Source organism: Microcaecilia unicolor, chromosome 3 (assembly GCF_901765095.1).
Source record: "Microcaecilia unicolor chromosome 3, aMicUni1.1, whole genome shotgun sequence".
Lineage (NCBI taxonomy): Eukaryota > Metazoa > Chordata > Amphibia > Gymnophiona > Siphonopidae > Microcaecilia > Microcaecilia unicolor.
In genome coordinates, this window is record NC_044033.1 from 381,498,572 (window position 1) to 381,521,915 (window position 23,344).

Sequence of the window (23,344 nt, forward strand, 5' to 3'; positions counted from 1 at the left end):
AATTATTCCATCACATCTGTGTGTTATTGTTTGCCTAAAAACTCAAAACAAATTTTACATAAGAACCATACATTTGCACAACTTACCCTCCTGGAGAGGTCATCTGCTTGAGGATAGTACACATGCTCACAACTTACCATCTTTGGTATCCTTTGGGTTCCTCCCGCCCCTGGCAATAGTCCCAGCATGACTTCAGGAGAACCCAACACTGTCTTTTTATCTTTCGTTGCTACTCTGTACTGACAAGCAATGGCAACCTACAGAACAATATTAAATTGGACCATGTTTTTAAAAAAACAACACACCACACGTTGAATAGCTATACATTCAGTATTTTAAAAGCTAGAAAATGTAAACTTCTTTAAAATATTTTTTCTAAGTCAGTGAGAAAGGCTAGATCCTGCATGATTAACAAAGAATATTAAAGAGAATCACTCATCCTTTCATTAAATACAACAGAAGCAGATAATATCAGATCCCATCTCAAAACAAACACAGCTCTAGGAAAACCAGAGTTTTGTTTAGGCTATACAAATAACATGATCTTAGCAAGAAATTATTTTCTCTAAGATTCTTTTTGATAATTTCAATGTCCTCATTCTTATCTGGCTTCAATGCGTAGTAGATCTTAATGGAAGGGAGCTCTTATAATGTGCAACTGCATTGATGCAAAGGGTGTCAGACCCAACACAGAGTATGTATAGACAATATTCACTATGCTACCATGGCTGGTCATAATAATCCTAAAGATGACTTTTCTGGCTGGCCATGTGGAATTTCTGCTGAATTAAATACTTGTAGTGGTAGAATGATACTGGAAGACAGATATTAAAAGAAGCAAATATGTCAACATATTCCTTTCCCAGCATGGTGCACACTATCAGCTCCCACTCTACCTCAAGGCCTCCTCCAAGGCAGGAGCCATTGATAGCAGCTACAATAGGCTTGGGAGATTTTTCAAGCTTCTCAAACATCTGTTGCCCTTCCTGAGAGATCTTAGTAACTTCCTGGGAAGTCTTGCAGTCTTCAATCATGCTGCAGAGAAAACAATTCAGGAAGTTAGATACATCACTTTGGCACAATAATTAGCCAATTGTCTAACTGAAGGATTCACTAAACTTTTTATAAACCAGCCTCCATTACAGACTAGTAATTCCAGGGCATGGCAGCAGCTTCTTCACCCCCCAAAACCTAGTTCTTTAGGGAATGGGACTTAATATATCGCCTTTCTATGGTTTTTGCAAGTACATTCAAAGAGATTTACATAGTATATACAGCTATATACTTGTATGGGGCAATGGAGGGTTAAGTGACTTGCCCAGAGTCACAAACAGCTGCAGTGGGAAATAAATCTAGTTCCCCAAGTCCACTGCACTAACCACTAGGCTACTCCTCCACTCCACTTTAGTGTTCATTCAATGTCTTAAAAGATCGTTTCTCACCCTTACATGCTGGCAATGACCAGTAAATTGTAACAGTTACATAAATGCAAAAATATGCACACAAAAAAAAAAAAAAAAAAATCAAGAAGGACATCCATGTTACCACTATACAATCCAAAAGCAGTCTGTTGGTATGGAGAAATTATTACCTGTTAATTTTCTTTCCTCAAGTCCTGTTAGACCAGTCTCGACCAATGGGTATGCATCTCCATACCAGCAAATGGAAGGCAGAGACATCTGACTATTCCAGTGACACTACAGCTATAAGGAGTAGTGCAGCCTGGAACACTTCAGTAAGCTTATACCAAAGCTCAAAAATAAATGAAGAACAAGAAACAAGTAGCCCAACACAACTAGAACTCTGGGATCCATCCAGGGAACTCTGATAGCTATCAATCTTTTAGTAAGCAAATATGAACATGGACAGCTAATTTGGCCTCCCAAGTGTGTCTGAGCAGGCTGCTCTTCTGGGTCTGCCTGCTGTTTGGAGGGGATTTGGGAAAACTTTTGAAGGTCCTCTGACAAGCCAAACCCAAGTAGCTCCTGAAGGATTGCCCTCGCGTGTCGGCATGGTCCTCAGGAAGCAGGTCTCATTCCAAAGACTGGGGATTGCACTATCTGGGTAAGTAGTCCCCAGGCATCTCTGCAACCTTGATATTAGAGAAGGGAGAACCCTTTCATGTTCAAGATTTGTTTTTGTTGGGTTTTGTTTTAAATTTCTTGGTATACTGCTTATCTAATATCTAAGTAGTTTATAAAATATAATTAAAGTTCTGGTAGCAGAGAAGAAAGTTTGAGGCTTTAAGGGTGGGAGAATTTTAGGATCTTGCCCTCCCCTAGTAGGAATGAAAGGACCACAGCGAGGATCAGTTGGGCTCTTGGAGGTTCAAGTGGGTAGCAGGCTCTGCCATTTCTAAGATGTATGGGCCCTGATAATCTCAGACCAGTGGGTTCTCAAGGTGGTTCAGTATTGGTCTGCCCTGGAGTAAGTCTATGGTGTCCTGCAGTCCTCCTCTCAAGAGGGAAACTGGAAAGAACCCTTTTAGGGTGGTGAGGTTAATCCTCTTTAAAGAGCAGGGCCCCAGCCACCCTCAATTTATTTGTCATGCTCAAGAAAGGCAGATCTTTCTGCCCCATCTTGGGCTTGAAAGGAGTTTAATGCTTCCCTGGGGATTCCTGAAGGCCCACAAAAGAATTGAGGCCCAGAATACGGTTGAGTGCTCCCAGGGGCCACTTCTGGTTCCCCAGGCCCATGCAGAGACAAAACCAGACACTCTGCTGAAGGCAACGTAGAAGCCTTGCCCAAGGGAACCCACACAGGAGCCACATGATCTGACAGAAAATGGCTGCCTTTCCCATTGAAAATGAATCCCTTGCAGCATACTTCAGACAGAACTCCAATGGGCTGACCACCCCAATGCCTCCTACTGCTCACTGGAGCCACACATTTGCATAGGGGGTGCAACAGTACTGAGGCTAGTTCCTAACAAGCCAGCTCCTGCTGTGCCCACACCTCCTGTCCACAGTGAACCCAAGCTACCCTGATTCTTTGAGGCTCCCTTACGTACCCAGGATCTCCTGAGCCACTCTGTCCCTCTTTTCAGCCTGGCTCCTAATTCAGCTAACAGGGAGGAGAAAATAAAAAACACAACCCTCTTTAAATATATCCGTGAGATCCCAAAGGGGGGGGGGGGGGGGTCAGCGTGAAAAAGAAAAATATGACTCAAGAAGACTCACCCCACCAACAAGAGGGAGGGGGCTGCTGCCAGACTCCAACACTTAAGGGCAACCCACAGGCTACACTCAGGGCCACAGAAGGCAACACCACTCCAGACAACCAGGAAGAGGTTTGTGGACAGATTTCTGGAAGAACTGACAATGGACTATCACAGCACTGTAGCCCATAGACTAGCATAGAGAGTCAAGTCAAACTTCCATTCCTGTTGCATCATAATCAGGAGGCACAGAAATACTGATGTGTTCTAGGCTACAACACTCCTTATGAATATTCCACTGATATCACTGCTATCCTCTGCCTTCCATCTGCTGGTTCAGGGACACAACCCTTTGGTCAGGACTGGTCTAGCAGGAAAACAAACAGGTGGTTAGTTTGTTAGAAACAGGGAATATGCTCTGCACAAATACATAGAATGCTAGCAGCATGATCATAAAGCAAAAACAAACTTCATTACTAAACAGAAAACTTTATTGCAATCCATCCAAGTTCCAGACAAAAGGGTCTCATTTCCCAAGTTAGGATGAAGTAAACAAACTAGGCGATAAAGCCTGCAGAGGCCAACTCCTGACCCTATTTTACTCATCTACCCTTCACTTACTTGATGTCGGCTCCAGCAATAAAGCAACCGGGCTTGGAAGAGATAAGGACAATACTTCTGACAGCATCATTAGCCCAGATTTCATTCATTATCTGACTGAACTCTGACTGCACTTGTACGGATAGTGTGTTCACCTGAAGAAGAAAGCAAAATGCCAGATGAAGTAAAATTAAAAATGTAAATGGGGTAGAAGACAATTTGAATGGAGACAAACAAAGGATAGAGAACATGGGTCAGTTCTGTAATTCAGCAGTAATTCATAGAACAGCAAAAGGAGCCAGAAGACAATGGAAAGATATTGGGTCTGAAAAAGCACGAATACCTTCGAATTTGGTGTGTTAAAACGAACAACTGCTACATCCCCTTTGACCTCGTAGTTGACATGGCTTCTAGCTAAAACAACAAACGACCTTTTAGTTAAAAATAAACTTTTCACCGTATTTATAAAAACACAAGACAGATATTCAAACAGTGTGTGATTCATACACTTACACAGTAGGGAAGAGAACAGGGAGGCATTTCGGCAGGTATAACCTAGGGGGAAAAAAATAAAAATCAAATACGGCTCCTTTTCATGCAAATTGTGCTATCAAAGTTCCTTACATTCATGGATGAACATAAGCGCACAACTAGGGAATGGACTCCCAAAAACTGTGAAAACAATCCATGACCACCTGAACTTCGGGAAATCACTAAAAACCAACCTCTTCAAAAAGGCCTACCCCAACAATCCAACGTAAACCCCTACACCAAGCAACACAGCATGACCAATGATCGTATTGGACAACATACAAACTTCATTCCTTTCGACCCTTCACAACTACCTCACTCGATCACTATATAACCTTGTATTTGTATTATATTTGTTATTAACCAACTTGGCGAACGCCTTTGACGGTACTATGTAAGCCACATTGAGCCTGCAAATGGGTGGGTAAATGTGGGGTACAAATGTAACAAATAAATAATTCTGAAAACATGTCTTCCAGCGCTGGGAATGGAAAACAGAAGTACTGTGCTGTAACGAAATAACCTGTTCCAAAGTCACTTTTCCTGCAACGTCACACCCTCAGATTTACTGTGCTGACGTGTTAAATAGTTTCTCCCTTTTGTGATTACAAAAGTTGGTGGTGCAGCCATTAGACTAAAACCAGAGTTTAACAGTTAAGCAATAAATGCGTATTCAAGGTGAAATTTAGTCATACCTGTTAATTTCCTCTCTTTTAGTCCTACCATAACAGTCTGAACAAGTGGGATTGTGCTCCCTTTCCTACCAGCAGATGGACGTAGAGAGCTAAGGAAGGACTTCCAGTGACATCAACTGGAAGTCTTCACTATGCCACTCCTAAAGCAGTGTGTAAGGTGATGTGAATCATCCTAAAGCCCCATGTGCAACTACAGCATAAAATTAAAACAGATGACTATCTGAATTCAAGCTTGGGACAAGTATATAGGATCTCTAAGGGAGAGGAAGGAACCATAGTTAACATGGTTAGGCAGACTGGATGTGTTTCTATATCCATAACTATGTGCACATAAAGTAGATAGCCCAGGGAGTCCCCCAGGCCACAGTCTTCCATGGTGGATCCCAGACTGGCTTGGATAGATTAAAGGAAAGGAAATTAGCAGGTAAGGTGAAATTTAGTCATTCTCTGCATTCTAGCTACACCTCAGTTAGGTTCCCCCACCTTCTGATCTTTGGAGATTTTAACATTTGTGTAGACAATGAAGCTTTCTAGAGTTTCTTACTTACTTTCCTATAGGATCTGGGTATTAACCAATTCACTGATTATTCACATTGCTGGCCACACCCTCGACTTGGTCACTGGTGTCAGCTAAATGCGCTGTGATTGACTGAGAGGCCATTGGGGGGGGGGGGGGGGCTCGGGATAGCCAAGAGTGCACAGTTGATAATGCTGTTTTCCTTGCTGCTGCGATTTCCATATTTATTTTCTTGCAACAAGAGGTGCTTCCCGTGAGTGATGAGAGAAGGCAGAGCAGTAGCCCTTCACTGAAAGCTGCAAACGTCCAAATGCTCATCAGGGACGTCCTTTTTTGGTTTTGAGGAAGGACATCCACGTTAGGCACTTTAGAAGGACGTCCCTGACGAGCACTTTTTTTTTTTCCCAGATTGTCGTCCTAAAAATACACTATAGGAAGTTTAGAATGGGGAAGAATGACAGGTACCTTCTGTAGAGGGAAAACCTCCTGTAACTTGTCCTGAGGCAAAAGCTCTCTGAGCCTAAACTCAAGCCAAGAAGCAAGGCTGGAAACATTTCTCTTGATGGACTCATCAATGGGAAAAATACTCTGCTATAGAAATTAGGGCTTAATGGGAGCCCCCGCCTTAAAACTCAGAAGCTTGGTGAGAGGCAACCCACAGCTCTTCTTCCTCCCCCTCTCCCCTCTGATGTTTTCTCAGTTTGACTCAGCATGTGCTCAGAGCTGTGCTTAATGTACAACTCTTTTAAGTGCAAACCTCCAAATGCTTGTCAGGGACATCCTTTTTTGTTTTGTGAGTGAAGGACATCCCTGCCATTCTTCTTCCAGATTGTCATCCTAGACGTTTTTGGAGCTCACTATACAGCTCTGCAAGAATTTTTTTTTTCCCTTACTATTCCCTCACAGCAGCCCCAAGGAGAGGTGCAGACCTCATGTTAGGTTTTCCACAGTAAAGGGGATCGGAAAACGGTAGTGCATCTCATTAAAATAGGAATTATACACATTATAATCCTAATTTGCTCATCTGCATTCCGTTTTAGTTAGCTGCTACTGTGACAGGAAAATGGCTGAGAGAACCCTTTTGTGCATGTTACAGTTTACTTTGCTCGCTGAACTGGCTAGAACCAGTTTAAAACCCACATTGCTGGCTCATTAACTTTAGTGCATCTGGCCCTCAGTATCAGGGTCAGGGTTGCCATATAAAAAAAAAAAAATTCAGACCCAAAACCCGCCCCAAAAACCGCACACACCCCACCCCCCGACGTCATCACCCCCGCCCCTTCCGTCATCACCCCCACCGTCACCAACCCCGCCCCTTCCATCATCACCCCCGCCGTCATCAGCCCCACCCCTTCTGCCATCACCCCGCCCCCGCCATCAGCCCCGCCCCCACCGTCATCAACCCCGCCCAATACATCGGCAAACCCCACCCAAAACGTCATACCCCGCCTCTGTCACCATTAGCCCCACCCCCCGCCGGCCGAAAACCCGCCCAAAAAAACCAAAACCAGCCCAAAAAACCGCAACCCGCCGCGGGCAAAAGTTTCCCGCAGCGGGTTGCGGAAAACCGCCCATCTGGCAACCCTGATCAGGGTTGCCAGTTGGGAAAAATTTTCCCAGCCTGAAACAGCCGTACACCCGCCCAAAAACTGCCCGTAGCCAATCCCCGTCTTCCGCGTCACCGAACCCCGCCCTGCGTCACTAACCACGCCCCCACATCACCTAACCCCGCCTCCCACGTCATCCCTGATGTCAGCCCCGCCCCTGAAAAGCTTCTATTGGTCCAATTTGGACCAATAGAAGCCCCGGAAAAGCTTCTATTGGACCAAATTGGACCAATAGAAGCCCCGGAAAAGCTTCTATTGGACCGAATTGGACCAATAGAAGCCCCGGAAAAAACCGCCGAACTCACACAGCGGTGACGGGAAAACTGCCCAAAAAACCGCATCCCGCGGAATTTTCCCGCCGCTGCTGGCGAAAACCCGCCCAATTGGGCAGTAAAACCGCCCACCTCGCAACCTTGCTCAGTATATTAAAAAAAGGAGGAAGGAAGAACAAATGACAGCCAGCATGTTTAAAAAGTGAGGTGAAGGAAGCTATTAGAGCTAAAAGAAAATCCTTCAGAAATTGAAAGAAGGAACCAACTGAAAATAATAAACAGCATAAGGAATGTCAAGTCAAATGCAAAGTGCTGATAAGGAAGGGAAAGAGGGACTTTGAAAAAAAGATTGCATTGAAGAAAAAAAACAACACATAGTAAAAATTCTTTTACATATATTAAAAGCAAGAAGCCTGCAAAAGAATCGGTTGGACTGCTAGATGACCAAGGGGTAAAAGGGGCGCTCAGGGAAGACAAAGTCATAGCGGAGAGATTTGCTTCGGTCTTCACCAAGGAAAATCTGGGAGAGATACCGGTGCCAAAAATGGTATTTAGAGCTAACGAGTCAGAGAAACTGAATGAAATCTCTATAAACCTGGAGGACATAATGGCGCAATTTGACAAATTGAAGAGTAGCAAATTTCCTGGACCGGATTGTACTCATCGCAGAGTACTGATAGAATTGAAAAATGAACTTGCAGAACTATTGTGACTAATATGTAATTTATCTTTAAAATCAAGCAAGGTACCAGAAGACTGGAGGGTGGTCAATGTAATACTACTACTACTACTACTTAACATTTCTAGAGCGCAACTAGGGTTACGCAGCGCTGTACAATATAACAAAGAGAGACAGTCCCTGCTCAAAGAGCTTACAATCTAATAGACAAGTGAACGGTTGGTCCGATAGGGGCAGTCTGGATTCACTGAACGGTAAGGGTTAGGTGCCGAACGCAGCATTGAAGAGGTGGGCTTTAAGCAAAGACTTGAAGACTTGAATACTGATTTTTAAAAAGGGTTCCAGAGGATATCTGGGAAATTATAGACTGAGAGCCCAACTTCGGTGCAGGCAAAATGGTAGAGTCTATTATAAATAACTAAATTACAGAGCATATTCAAAAGCATGGATTAATGAGACAAAGCCAACATGGATTTAGTGAAGAGAAATGTTGCCTCACCAATCTATTACATTTCTTTGAAGGATGAACAAACATGTGGATAACGGTGAGCCAGTCGATATCTATCTGGAATTTCAAAAGGCATTTGATAAAGTACCTCATGGAAGACTTGAGGAAATTGGAGAGTTATGGAATAGGAGGTAGTGTCCTACTGTGGATTAAAAACTGTTTAAAAGATAGAAAAATGAGAGTAGGGTTAAATGGTCAGTATTCTCAATGGAACAGGGTAGATAGTGGGATTCCCCAGGGGTCTGTGCTGGGACCGCTACTTTTTAACATATTTATATATGATCTACAGGATGAAAATAACTAGTGAGGTAATTAAATTTGCTGATACAAAAAGTTATTCAAAGTTGTTAAATCGCAGGAGAATTGTGAAAAATTGCAAGAGGACCTTACGAGATTAGGAATCTAAATGGCAGATTACATTTAATGTGAGCAAGTGCAAAGTGATGCATGTAATGCAAGGTTCCACATTAGGAATCACCAACCAGGAAAGGGATCTAGGGGTCATCGTTGATATGTTGAAACCCTCTGTTCAGTGTGCGGCGGTGGCTAAGAAAGCAAACAGAATGTTAGGTATTATTAGGAAAGGAAAGGAAAACAGAAAGGAGGGCATTATAATACCTTTGTATCGCTCCACCGTGTGACTGCATCTTGACTATTGTGTTCAATTCTGGCCATCACATCTCAAAAAAAGATAGAGTGGAATTAGAAAAGGTATAGAGAAGGGCTGTGGAATGATAAAGGGGATGGGAACGACTTCCCTATGAGGAAAGGCTAAAGTGGCCATGGCTCTTCAGCTTGGAGAAAAGACGGCCAAGGGGAGATATGATAAAAGTCTATAAAATAAATAGTGGAGTGGAATGGGTAGAAGTGAATTGATTGTTTACTCTTTCCAGAAATACTAGGACTAGGGGGCACCCAATGAAGCTACAAAGTAGTAAATTTAACACAAATTGGAGAAAGTTTTTCTTCACTCAGCATGTAATTACTGGAATTCATTGCCAGAGAATGTAGTAAAAGCAGCTTAGCAGGGTTTAAAAAAAGGTTTGGATGGCTTCCTAAAAGAAAAGTCCATAGACCATTATTAAAATGGACTTGGGGAAAATCCACTGCTTATTTCTAGGATACTGCCAAACACCGCAGCCAAAACTCTACTTTATAAATCCAATAACAGCACCAAAGAGCAATAGTAGAGTACAATGGGAGAATCTGTATGGTGGAGTTTTTTTTTAGGCAAGGTCAAAATCTAGTAGCAGCTGTTGTCAAACTTCTTCATTGCTGCTATCGTTATAATCATTGACTTACAGCACGCTATATAAAAATTACAAAAATAAAAAACACATGAGACATAAGTGTTAAAAAAATACTAGCGTGTTGGATAGCTTTAGGTATGGTAGGAGGGTGGGCAAGAGTCAATGATTATAACAGGACTGCAGGGCACACCAGCATGTTATGCCCCTGAAACTCCCAGCCACCCCCCTCCCTCTGAGAGGCTGAGCTTGACGGGGGAAGCTCTACACTATAGAATGACACAGGGATGGGGACCCACAATAACTGCGGAGAAGGGGACAGAGCCTGAGGGAACAGCGGCCTTGGGGATGGGGACAAACTTTGTCCCCGTGTCATTCTCTACTTTGGAGGCTGTTAATGAATTGGACAGTTATTTATGTTCGAGTGATGCAAGCAATGAGGTTTTCATTTTTTTGAAAAAAAAAAATAAGCAAAAATGCTGGCCACAACTGGCAAAATTTGCATGGGGAATCCTGTACATTCCTGCTACCAGCACATCTTCTAAAAAGATATTTTCTATTGCAGGAAGGACTGTGGAAGACACGAGAGCTAGACTGAATCTTAAGAATGTTGATGACTTATTATTCATCCACAGATGAAAAAAAATCATCTTCTTAGGGCATATTTCTTCCCCATTAGGGCATACAGAATGGATTGTATTTTGTACTCATGGACATTTTAACAGGGTGGATTATTTATTTTATTTTTGTTACATTTGTACCCCGCGCTTTCCCACTCATGGCAGGCTCAATGCGGCTTACATGGGGCAATGGAGGGTTAAGTGACTTGCCCAGAGTCACAAGGAGCTGCCTGTGCCTGAAGTGGGAATTGAACTCAGTTCCTCAGTTCCCCAGGACCAAAGTCCACCACCCTAACCACTAGGCCACTCCTCCACTCCAGATAATATCTTGGCTGACAGCGAGATATTATCTGTATTATCGGATTGGCTGGCAGCGAGAGATGGGTGGAGCCGCAGTGCGGGTGCCCAATCCCAGCAGCCAGAGGTGGAGCCAGACCTCCCGTGCTCCCGCACCCGAAGAAAAGGTTACCAAGGCGCCGGTGCTGCCCAAAATGGCCGGCGCCTCCACACAAGGACCAGGACGCCCTCGTGGATCCGCGCCCCCGGTCGCAGACATGGCCCGAGGCCGCAAGACCATCGGCCCCGCCACACGGGCCAACTTCCGACGCTCCCTCCCACTTAGGTGCGGAATGGCGCGAGCAGGGAGCGGGGCAGGCGATGGAAGTACTGATGAGAAGGAGCATGACACATATCTGAGTTAAAAAAAAGGTTTGGACAGGTTCATGGAGGAAAAGCCCACAGTATGCTATTGAGACAGATACGAGATAAACATAAAGGAATCCTGTTCAGAAGGAATGGATCCTCAGGAGCTTAGCCGAGATTGGATAGCAGAGCCAGTAGTGGGAGGCGGGGCTGGTGGTTGGGAGGCAGGGATAGTGCTGGGCAGACTTGTACGGTCAGTGTCCTGAAAAAGACAGGTACAAATCAAGGTAAGGTATACACAAAAAAGTGGCACATTTCTTGGGCAGACTGGATGGACCATGCAGGTCTTTTTCTGCCGTCATCTACTATATTACTATGAGGAAGCCACTGCTTGCCCTGGGATTGGTACCATGAAATCTTGCTACTATTTAGGTTTCTGCCAGGTACTTATGACCTGGATCGGCCAGTTGTAAACAGGATACTAGGCTAGATGGACCATTGGTCTGACCCAGTTATGGTTATTCTTATGTACTGACAATTTCCAAGCTGCACTACTCTTTATACTAGTAATGTCACTGGAAGTCTTCAGCATCTGGTGTTAAGGCCATTTTTCCGGACAAATGCTACATAAGGCATTAGAATAATGGTTCTCAACCCAGTCCTTGAGACACAGCCAGCCAATCAGGTTTTCATAATATTCACAACAAATACGCATAAGAGATTTGCATACCAAGTGGCCTGTGCATGCAAATCTCTCATATGCATATGCACTGTGGATAGCCTGAAATCCCAAGTGGCTGGGTATGCCCCGAGGACTGTGTTAAAAAGCATAGCATTCAAGATTAGAAATGTTTTAACACAGAAATGTACCCTCATGGATAAAAAATGTCAAACAATTGCTCATAGTTTGACGTGCTGTGTCACCTTAGTCCTGTAGCACAGCTGCCAGCAGGACTGACAGAGCTCTATGACCTTTGTCCCACATTTTCCACCTCAGTTCCTGAACCACAAAGATAATGGAAACAAATGACCTTTATCCCATATTTCATCACACTAACAAAAAAAAAAAAAAAACCACCACCCAAAGCCTCTGGCAATCAGAAAACATTTGCTGCATTTAAATTTAAAAAAGGCAGCTAGATGTCAAAGGCCAAAACTGAATTCTTTAGCTGAGGCTTACAAGAATAGAATTCAATAAGTTTAAAGAGAACAATTTTCTGTTTACTGACAAGTTCTATTATCACTTGCAGATAATCACAAGGAGTGAATCAAAGATATCTGGCAGCACCAACTCATCAGACAGTTTTAGAAAAAAAAAAAAAAAAAAAGTACAGGGAGTTCAGCTGTTGTGCCTATAAGATTTCAATATGTAGCAAATTACATCAAGGAGAATGTTTACAATTCCATTTGAAATATTTTATCTACGAGTAACAGCAAAATATATTATCAGCTCAACAAAATTAGCCAAAAATATTACCTGATTTAGTATCACTCTATTCCAGTGATGGCGAACCTATGGCACGCGTGCCAGAGAGGGCACGTAGAGCCCTCTCTGTTGGCATGCACGCCGTCGCCTCTGCCAGTTCCAGCCCCCTCCGAATAAAAGTCATACCTGCATTAGCCCTCCCACAGCACCAGACCACCCGAGCACCAGGGCCCCCTCCGAAATTTAAAAGTCATAATTGGTCGGGGTTAAGACGGCGGCGGCAGCGAAAAGCGATGGCTCGGCGCGCCTTCAGCCTTCCCTTCTGTCTCTCAAGCGCTGGTCCTGCCCTCATTTGCTGTTTCCGCAAGGGCGGGACCAGCGCTTGAGAGACAGAAGGGAAGGCTGAAGGCGCGCCAAGCCAGCGCTTTTCACTGCCGCTGCCATCTTAACCTCGACCAGGTATCACTTTTCAGTTTCGGAGGGGGGGCCCTGGTGCGAGGGAAGCCCTGGAAACGGAGTTAAGAGAACAGATAGAGAGCAGCAGAATTTATTTATTTATTTGTAGCATTTGTATCCCACATTTTCCCACCAATTTGCAGGCTCAATGTGGCTTACATTTGCCGTCATGGCAGTTGCCATTTCCGGGTAACAGAATTACAAATGGAGTTGCGTTAAGGTGCATACATATATGGTAACATCGATGAAACATATCATACATGAAACAGTTCATGGTGTGTATATATATATATATATATATACACCATGTGCATACGTACATAGTGAAGAGGTTCTTGAGTGATGATTGGAAATATAACATACATTAGGTCATCGACTATGGAGAGACCGTGTTCGACATTAGGATAGAAGTGATATTGTTTGTTCACTAATAGTAAAGAGGTTAATCAGACAAGTGAGAAGATTTCGGTTGTGTCTGGGTCATGTATAGTCTTATTATTAGTATTTAGGATGGTTGTTTATGGTATGCCTTCTTGAACAGATCTGTTTTCAGTAGCCTTCAGAAGATGGTTATGTCTTGCGTTGTTTTTATGGCCTTCGGTAGTGCGTTCCATAGCTGGGTACAAATGTATGAGAAGCTGGTCGCATATGTGGATTTATATTTTAGCCCTTTGCAGCTAGGGTAGTGGAGATTGAGGAATGTACGTGCTGATCTTTTTGCGTTCCTAGTAGGCAAATCTATAAGGTCTGACATGTAGGTCAGGGCTTCTCCGTGAACAATTTTATGGACCAGGGTACAAACTTTGAACGCAATGTGTTCTTTTAGTGGGAGCCAGTGTAGTTTTTCTATTAGGGTTTGGCGCTTTCATATTTCGCTTTCCCAAATATGAGTCTAGCTGCTGTATTTTGAGCAGTTTGAAGCTTCTTAATGATTTGTTCTTTGCATCCGGCATAGATGGCATTGCAGTAATCTAGATGGCTTAGCACCATTGATTGTACTAGGTTCCAGAATACTTCTCTTGGGAAGAAAGGTTTGATCCTTTTAAGTTTCCACATTGAGAAGAACATTTTCTTTGCTGTGTTTTTCGCATGGTCTTCGAATGTGAGATTTCGGTCAATTGTGACTCCCAGAATTTTCAAACTATCTGAGATCAGGAGGTTGTAGTCTGGGGTATTTATGGTATTTGTTTTCTTTGTATTGTATTGTGAGGATAAGATGAGACATTGTGATTTTTCTGCGTATAGTTTTAGTTGGAATGCGTCTGCCCATGAGTTCATTATCTGGAGGCTGTGTGTGATTTCATTTGTGATTTCAGTTATATCTTGTTTGAATGTGATGTATATCATGACATCGTCTGCATAGATGTAAGGGTTGAGTCCTTGGTTGGAGAGCGATTTGGCTAATGGTGTCATCATTAAGTTAAAAAGAGTTGGTGAATCAGAGACTAGGACCAATATGGATAGAAAAACAAAATCACCATACAACAAAGGTAGAAAAAAAATCATTTTATTTTCATTTTAGTACCGGAAGACTGGAGGGTAGCCAATGTTACTCCGATTTTTAAGAAGGGTTCCAGAGGAGATCCGGGAAATTATAGACCGGTGAGTCTGACGTCGGTGCCGGGCAAGATGGTGGAGGCTATTATTAAGAATAAAATTGCAGAGCATATACAAAAACATGGACTGATGAGACAAAGTCAGCACGGATTTAGTGAAGGGAAGTCTTGCCTCACCAATCTAATGCATTTTTTTGAGGGGGTAAGCAAACATGTGGACAATGGGGGGCCGGTTGATATTGTATATCTGGATTTTCAGAAGGCGTTTGACAAAGTGCCGCACGAAAGACTCCTGAAGAAATTGCAGAGTCATGGAATCGGAGGTAGGGTATTATTATGGATTAAGAACTGGTTGAAAGATAGGAAGCAGAGAGTAGGATTGCGTGGCCAGTATTATCAGTGGAGGAGGGTAGTTAGTGGGGTCCCGCAGGGGTCTGTGCTGGGTCCGTTGCTTTTTAATGTATTTATAAATGACCTAGAGATGGGAATAACTAGTGAGGTAATTAAATTCGCCGATGACACAAAATTATTCAGGGTCGTCAAGTCACAGGAGGAATGTGAACGATTACAGGAGGACCTTGCGAGACTGGGAGAATGGGCGTGCAAGTGGCAGATGAAGTTCAATGTTGACAAGTGCAAAGTGATGCATGTGGGTAAGAGGAACCCGAATTATAGCTACGTCTTGCAAGGTTCCGCGTTAGGAGTTACGGATCAAGAAAGGGATCTGGGTGTTGTCGTCGATGATACGCTGAAACCTTCTGCTCAGTGTGCTGCTGCGGCTAGGAAAGCGAATAGAATGTTGGGTGTTATTAGGAAGGGTATGGAGTCCAGGTGTGCGGATGTTATAATGCCGTTGTATCGCTCCATGGTGCGACCGCACCTGGAGTATTGTGTTCAGTACTGGTCTCTGTATCTCAAAAAAGATATAGTAGAATTGGAAAAGGTACAGCGAAGGGCGACGAAAATGATAGTGGGGATGGGACGACTTTCCTATGAAGAGAGGCTGAGAAGGCTAGGGCTTTTCAGCTTGGAGAAGAGACGGCTGAGGGGAGATATGATAGAAGTGTATAAAATAATGAGTGGAATGGATCGGGTGGATGTGAAGCGACTGTTCACGCTATCCAAAAATACTAGGACTAGAGGGCATGAGTTGAAGCTACAGTGTGGTAAATTTAAAACGAATCGGAGAAAATTTTTCTTCACCCAACGTGTAATTAGACTCTGGAATTCGTTGCCGGAGAACGTGGTACGGGCGGTTAGCTTGACGGAGTTTAAAAAGGGGTTAGATAGATTCCTAAAGGACAAGTCCATAGACCGCTATTAAATGGACTTGGAAAAATTCCGCATTTTTAGGTATAACTTGTCTGGAATGTTTTTACGTTTGGGGAGCGTGCCAGGTGCCCTTGACCTGGATTGGCCACTGTCGGTGACAGGATGCTGGGCTAGATGGACCTTTGGTCTTTCCCAGTATGGCACTACTTATGTACTTATGAATATGTCCAATTTGAGAATTTACATCTGCTGTCTTATTTTGCACTGGGTATACTGGAGCTGTAACAGCTTACAGAAATGATTTATAATGAAAAAAAATGTTATTTTTTTTCTCCTATACTAGCATAATATTTTCAATGATGTCTGTTTATATGCACCATGGCTGGTGTAAGGGGTGTGGCTATCATAGGGGTGGCATCATATGTGGTGATCCCGCCCATAATGAGTACCGGCACCTGTTATTCAGGTTAAATTGCCCTGTCGGCACTTTGCGATAAATAATTAGATTTTGGGTTGCTGTTTGGGCACTCGGTCTCTGAAAGGTTCGCCATCAATGCTCTATTCTCTAATGATCACAAGTCTCATGAAAACTTATTACCTTCTTTAAACACTTCTGGTAGCTCAGAAACCAATCAGCAGCTGATGCTGAAGAGCTTGAGGTTAGGGGTAAGATAGAGAGAACAAGCAGTTTCAGAGATCTCTTCAGCCACTGTCTTAAAAGATATCAAGGTTTCCCCTGCAAGCTTTACAGCCATTTTTCCAAGGCCAAATTTAAATTAGGCTGTTTTCACATTCTGAGTTTGTAGCAATAGGAGAAAGGCATAAAAACTAAAGGAGCCCTTTTACTAAAACTTAACGCGCACTAATGGAATTAGTGCACACTAACACCAAATCCTATATATGGTGCTCAGATTTGTGTGTGCAATTTAACTTAAGCCAATTAGTGCAGATAATTGGGTGCTAATTATTGGCAGTAACTGGCATTAATTAGAATTTACACACTCATTTTTAGTCACCGGGATCTGTGAAAAGGGTATCCCTAGAATCTGTGCATGCTGTTATACGATTTACACCAGGGTTTACTTGGTGTAAATCCTCACGTCTAAAAAGTTAGGTGCCAATCCAGGTGCTAAGCGTATTCTACAATACGGAGTGGAAGAGTGGCCTAGTGGTTCGAGCACCGGTCTTGCAATCCAGAGGTGGCAGGTTCAAATCCCACTACTGCTCCATGTGATCTTGGGCAAGTCACTTAACCCTCCATTGCCTCAGGTACAAACTTAGATTGTGAGCCCTCCTGGGACAGAGAAATATCCAGTGTACCTGAATGTGACTCACCTTGAGCTACTACTGAAAAAGGTGTGAGCAAAATCTAAATAAATAAAAAAAATAAATTTATGAAATAGTTTATACAAAGTCCAATCAATAACTGAGAACTTCTTCCATAGTGTATCTACAGGTATACTGCAAAAAAACTTGAGTAACGCATGATCCCTTTTTTAAGTTTTCTGAAAAACCTCACACCACCCTAATTTCCGTCTAAATGTAATAGTTATATTCAAGATCACCCCCTCCTCCCACCCTACCTTAACCCATAACTTAAACACTGAGATGACTCAGCATCTGGACTCTTATGACCAGAGGCCATCTTTGAAAGAGTAACATTCATTGTTCCTAATCTACCCTCCCCTACCCAAGCAGAGAACCCCAACTCAGTCCCTTATAGACCAGAACCAAATTAGGAAACATTCTGAAACCTATTTAATAAAGCGCTCCATGACGAAATCAAGGACTGCTTTATGGAGCAGCTGGTACAGGAGCCGACGAGAGAAGGAAAAATTCTACACCTAGTCCTTAGTGGAGCGCATGGTGTGGGAGGTAATGGTACTAGGCCGCTTGATAACAGTGATCATAATATTAGCTTTGAAGAAAGTATACACAGGAAATCCAATACATTAGCGTTTAACTTTAAAAAAAAAAAAAAAGGGAACTATGATAAAATGAGAAGAATGGTGGAAAAAAAAAAAATAGAGGAGCAGCTTCAAAGGTCAATAATTTATATCAGGATGAACAAACATGTGGACAACGGTGAGCCAGTCGATATCTATCTGGAATTTCAAAAGGCATTTGATAAAGTACCTCATGAAAGACTTGAGGAAATTGGAGAATTATGGAATAGGAGGTAATGTCCTACTGTGGATTAAAAACTGTTTAAAAGATAGAAAACAGAGAGTAGGGTTAAATGGTTAGTATTCTCAAAGGAAAAGGGTAGTTAGTGGGGTTCCCCAGGGGTCTGTGCTGGGACCGCTGATTTTTAACATATTTATAATTGACCTACAGATGGGAGTAACTAGTGAAGTAATTAAATTTGCTGACTACACAAAGTTATTGAAAGTCATTAAATCGCAGGAGGATTGTGAAAAATTATAAGAGGACCTTGGAAGACTAAATGGCAGATGTTTAATGTGAGCAAGTGCAAAGTGATGCATGTGGGAAAGAGGAACCTGAATTATAGCTACGTCATGCAAGGTTCCACGTTAGGAGTCACCGACCAAGAAAGGGATCTAGGTGTCGTAGTTGATGATACGTTGAAACCTTCTGCTCAGTGTGCTGCAGCAGCTAAGAAAGCAAATAGAATGTTAGGTATTATTAGGAAAAGAATGGAAAACAAAATGAGGACGTTATAATGCCTTTGTATCGCTCCATGGTGCGACTGCACCTCGAATATTGTGTTCAATTCTGGTCGTCGCATCTCAAAAAAGATATAGTGGAATGCAGAGAAAGGTGACAAAAATAATAAAGGGGATGGGACGACTTCCCTACGAGGAAAGGATAAAGCGGGTGGGGCTCTTCAGCTTGGAGAAAAGACAGCTGAGGGGAGATATGATCTCTCTATATAAAACGCACCTCCAACATTCTAATGAAGTTGTGTAGATCAATTTTTCCCCATGCGTGTCTGCCCCGCCTTCACATCACAATGTGATGACGTTGAGGGCGGAGCACTGACACTCACCCAATCGCATCGCTGTGCCGCCCCGCCCTCGTGTCAAACGTCATGACGTCGAAGGCGGGTAATGAAAAAAAAAAAAAAAAAAAAAAGAGGACTTCGTTCGCTCCGCAATGCCGCCGCACGTCCCCACCAAACATTTCAGGAGCAAGGTTCGGACCACACGTCACCGTTTTGTTTTCTCTCAGTGGATCTCTGCAATGCCGCCACGTGCCCCCCTCCAAACATTTCAGGAGCAAGGTTCAGACCACACGTCATCGTTTTGTTTTCTCTCAGAGGATCTCGCCCGCCTGCTGCATTTTCGCGGGCCACTGCACTGGCAGACACCTGGCAATGGCGCTGCAGGAACCGGCACTAACACACTGCAGGCTGCTAGAGGGAGGGAGGGAGGGAGGGGCGGGGGGTGGCTGGGAAAACCCTGGAACTGGGAGGGAGGGAGGAACCTGCAACTGGGAGGGAGGGAGGGGGGAGTGAGGACCCTGGAACCCCAAACCCTGCAACTGGGAGGGAGGGGGGTGAAAACCCTTGAACTGGGAGGGAAAACCCAGGAACTGGGACCCCAAACCCTGCAACTGGGAGGGAGGGGGGTGAGGACCCTGGAACTGGGAGGGAGGGGGGGAACCCTGGAATTGGGAGGGAGGGGAAGGGAGCCCCTGGCACACACTCTCATTCTCACACACACACTCTTGCACCCAGTCTCACTCTCTCTGTCACACACACTCACACATTCACTCTCTATCACACACTCACTTCTCACACACACTCTGTAAAACACACACACTCCGAGGAAAACCTTGCTAGCGCCCGTTTCATTGCTTTCTGAAACGGGCCTTTTATCCTAGTAGAGGTTATAAAATAATGAGTGGAACGGGTTCACATGAAGCATCTGTTTACGCTTTCCAAAAAATACTAGGACTAGGGAGCATGCGATGAAGCTACAAAGTAGTAAATTTAAACCGAATCGGAGAAAACCTTTCTTCACTCAATGTGTAATTTAACTCTGGAATTCGTTGCCAGAAAATGTGGTAAAGGTGGTTAGCTTAGCAGAGTTTTAAAAAGGTTTGGACGGCTTCCTAAAGGAAAAGTCCATAGACCATTATTAAATTGGACTTGGGGAAAATCCACTATTTCTGGGATAAGCAGTATAAAATGTTTTGTACTTTTTGGGATCTTGCCAGGTATTTGTGACCTGGATTGGCCACTGTTGGAAACAGAATGCTGGGCTTGATGGACCTTTGGTCTGTCCCAGTATGTACTTTGTAGGTGATAGTTTGCAAATAACAGTTCCATACAGACAGAAAACTCTGCCTCCTCTTGGGAAATTCCTAACAGCTCTAACATGAAGGCATGCAGTTTCTCCGGTTTGCAAATAACAGCTCCATACAGACAGAAAAGCTCTGCCTCCTCTTGGGAAATTCCTAGCAGCTCTGGCCTCCCATAGCATGTAGGCATGCAGTCTGTTTTTCCAGTACCAAAAAGAGGGAGGCTCCTCCTGCATCCAATACTTAAGAATGCACTTCTTCCCCAATGCAAAAGCTTTATAAAGTAGTAAGCGCAAATTTTAATCCAAGACCCCATATACCTCCCATTTATTCAGCAAGACTCTCGTCCAAGAAAGGACTACACTCTGACCAAGAAGAGACACTAAGTATCGATGCAGAGACCTCCAAAATGCTTGAATGTCACTACATCTCCAAAAAGCATGAAAAAAGGTATAGTCCCCCCCGCTGACATTTAGGACATTGACCAACAGGCACCCAACCCGCTCTAGCAGCCTGATATTGTGCTATATATGCCTTGTGAAGGAGAGTATTGACTCTCTTAAGTTCAGTACTTCCAACCTGCTTTGGAATAGTTTTAATCACGGGGAGGAAGCAAAGAGACCAAAGCTCTGTCTATACCTGAGACAGAAACCTGACCAACAACATCTCCTTGTAAAAAATCTCAACGTTTCTGACCTAACCTCGTATGCACAGCCCCACAATCTAAACTAATACAATAGTGATGCAGCTGCCAATAAGTGAAATAATCTGTGAATTAGAGAGAGCCTCTGCTGCAAATCCTGAAAGAATAAAATACATCTTCCTCACTGAGAAAATGCTTGATCAATACTATAGCTATGGCCAACCATCTCTTAAACTGTCCGGACTCCAGCCCTGGGACACAGTCAGCATTACCTCTACATGGCAATAAATCGCTAACGGTCGGGTTCTGATTCCAGCAACTCAAAAGAGCCCACCAAATGCCTCTTAGTTGCTGCAGCAGTACACTCCCACGACAACGGTGAGGCAAACTTGTTGTCTGGGCATGCAAAAGAAAGTTCAAATGCCAAGGTGTAAACAACGCCTTTTCCTAGCGCGTAGGAATAAACTGCTCAATACCAAACAACCAATCCCTAAGGTGCCAAAGAAGGCAAGCCTGATTATAACACTTAAGGCAAGGAAAACCTAAACCTCCTTGTGGCCAGGAATCAAAGGTATTCTAGGCGCATTTTTGATTTCTTTCACCTCCCCCCCCCCCCCCCCCCCCCCCCCACACACACACACAAAAAGTTCTTACACATCCTATTTAGCAGCTGGAGATCTTTCCACAAAAGGCGCAATGGTAAAACTTGTAAAGCAGAGAGCCAGTGAGGAAAAATAATCATTTCAAAGAGATTTATCCTACACATTAAAGATAGCAAGCCTACTCTAATGTCCCAACCTAATCTGATCAACCTCCACTCCCAACTCTGTTCTATGATACCGACCTCATCATTGGTTTTACTTACCCCACCTCCCCATTCACCCACTACTCATCCCAACCTTCTCCTCTCCATCTCTCCTTTACTATATTCCTCCTTACCGCATTTCCCCCAACCTATACTATCCTATCCTGTCTACCCTCCCTTATCCTAATCATACATTATCAAGCTTCAACTTTATCATGTTTCATTACTGTTTGAAATTTCTCTCACTATAAGACTTTGTATTTCGAATTACTATGCAAGCCGCATTGAACCTGCATTGTGTGGGAAAGCGTGGGGTACAAATGTAATAAATAAATAAAGCTAAACGACTCCATTTCTTGAAATGAAGCGTTAACATTCAATTGATATAGTCTCGAAGACTCCATAGTCAACACCCCCAAATAACAAAAGGAGTCACCGGCCTGCTTCAACTGATATTGTCCCCTCCAAGCTACACATTCAGCCCCTCCTCTTTGCAGCACCTCTGATTTGTCAAGATTTCAATTTAAAGACCGAGACATCCCCAAATTCAATCATGCATTCTAACAGAGCCCCTATTGATACTTGGGGATTAATCACATGGGCCAACAAATCATCAGCAAATGCTATTTTAAAGGTGTCTATACCTAACTGAAAGCCTTGTATAACTGGATTCCTCTGAACGTTACGGAGGAAGGGGTTTAAAGTAAGGACAAACAAGAGTGGTGAGAGCAGGCAGCCATGCCTGGTGACACGGTATATTGAAAAGGGGGAGGAAGAGTGGAGGAGTGGCCTAGTGGCTAGGGTGATGGACTTTGGCCTTGGGGAACTGAGGAACTGAGTTTGATTCCCAGCACAGGCAGCTCCTTGTAACTCTGGGCAAGTCACTTAACCCTCCATTGCCTGCCGCATTGAGCCTGCCATGAGTGGGAAAGCGCGGGGTACAAATGTAACTAAAATAAAAAAATAAAAGTTGCCCATTCACCCATATTTGAGCTTGAGGAAGAAAATACAAAGCCCAAATCACAGCCTGAAAAAACCCACGCATTCCATAAGCATCCAATACCCCAAATAAAAAGTCCCACACCACCCTGTCAAATGTCTTTTCAGCATCGAAACTGATCAGCACTGAGGGAACATCCTGACCAGCTGCAAACTTGAGTAGTAAGAATCCTTCTCACATTCTTAGTAATATCACGGCCTTGCATAAAACCCACTTGCGACTCCTCTATCAGATAAGGAAGTATGCAAGACAGACGGTTCACCAAAACCTTTGCAAATAATTTGGCTTCATAATTGAGCAACGAGATGGGTCTATATGATTCCGGTTTCTGTGGATCTTGACCCAGTTTTGCCAAAACAACTATCTGGGCTAACCGCAAGGATTCAGGCATCTGCCCCTCTCCCACTATTGTATTGAAAATAGAAGTCAACAAGGGTACAACTGCCTCCCTCAACATCTTATAGAATTCCCCTCTAAAGCCATCATGTCTGGGAGCCTTACCGAGAGGTCTCTGTTGTACAGCCCAAGATACCTCCTCCACCGCAAAATGTGCATTTAGCATAGACAAACTGTCCAGATCCAACCTTGGCAGATCCAAACCGGAAAGATACATATAACTTTCCAACGGAGGAGGATCAGGGGACAAGAACAGTTGGGCACAGTAGTCATGTGATTAATTTGAGTATCCTTATTTTCCAACACCCCAGTGAAAAAATACAAAGCAGCAATCTTAAAAGGACCCCGACGGGGATGAGCCAAGCGGGCTAACAGTTTTATTTGCATATTTGTATAGTTGATATTGAAAGTAGTTGTGTGATTTTTGGACTGTTCAAGCCTTCTTATAT

At 43.5% G+C, this 23,344-nt stretch overlaps 1 protein-coding gene across 1 annotated transcript in view; it reads right to left on the reverse strand.

Annotated features, from left to right (window-relative positions):
- Positions 1-23,344, reverse strand: part of LOC115467008 (trifunctional enzyme subunit alpha, mitochondrial-like) — a 93,636-nt gene that overhangs the window by 69,068 nt on the left and 1,224 nt on the right. The window contains exons 2-6 of the mRNA XM_030198639.1: positions 4,271-4,312; positions 4,101-4,171; positions 3,779-3,912; positions 897-1,035; positions 138-257 (exon numbers count right to left, since the gene is read on the reverse strand). Coding sequence (XP_030054499.1) covers positions 138-257; positions 897-1,035; positions 3,779-3,912; positions 4,101-4,171; positions 4,271-4,312 — 506 coding nt within the window. The remainder of the gene's footprint in view (positions 1-137; positions 258-896; positions 1,036-3,778; positions 3,913-4,100; positions 4,172-4,270; positions 4,313-23,344) is intronic.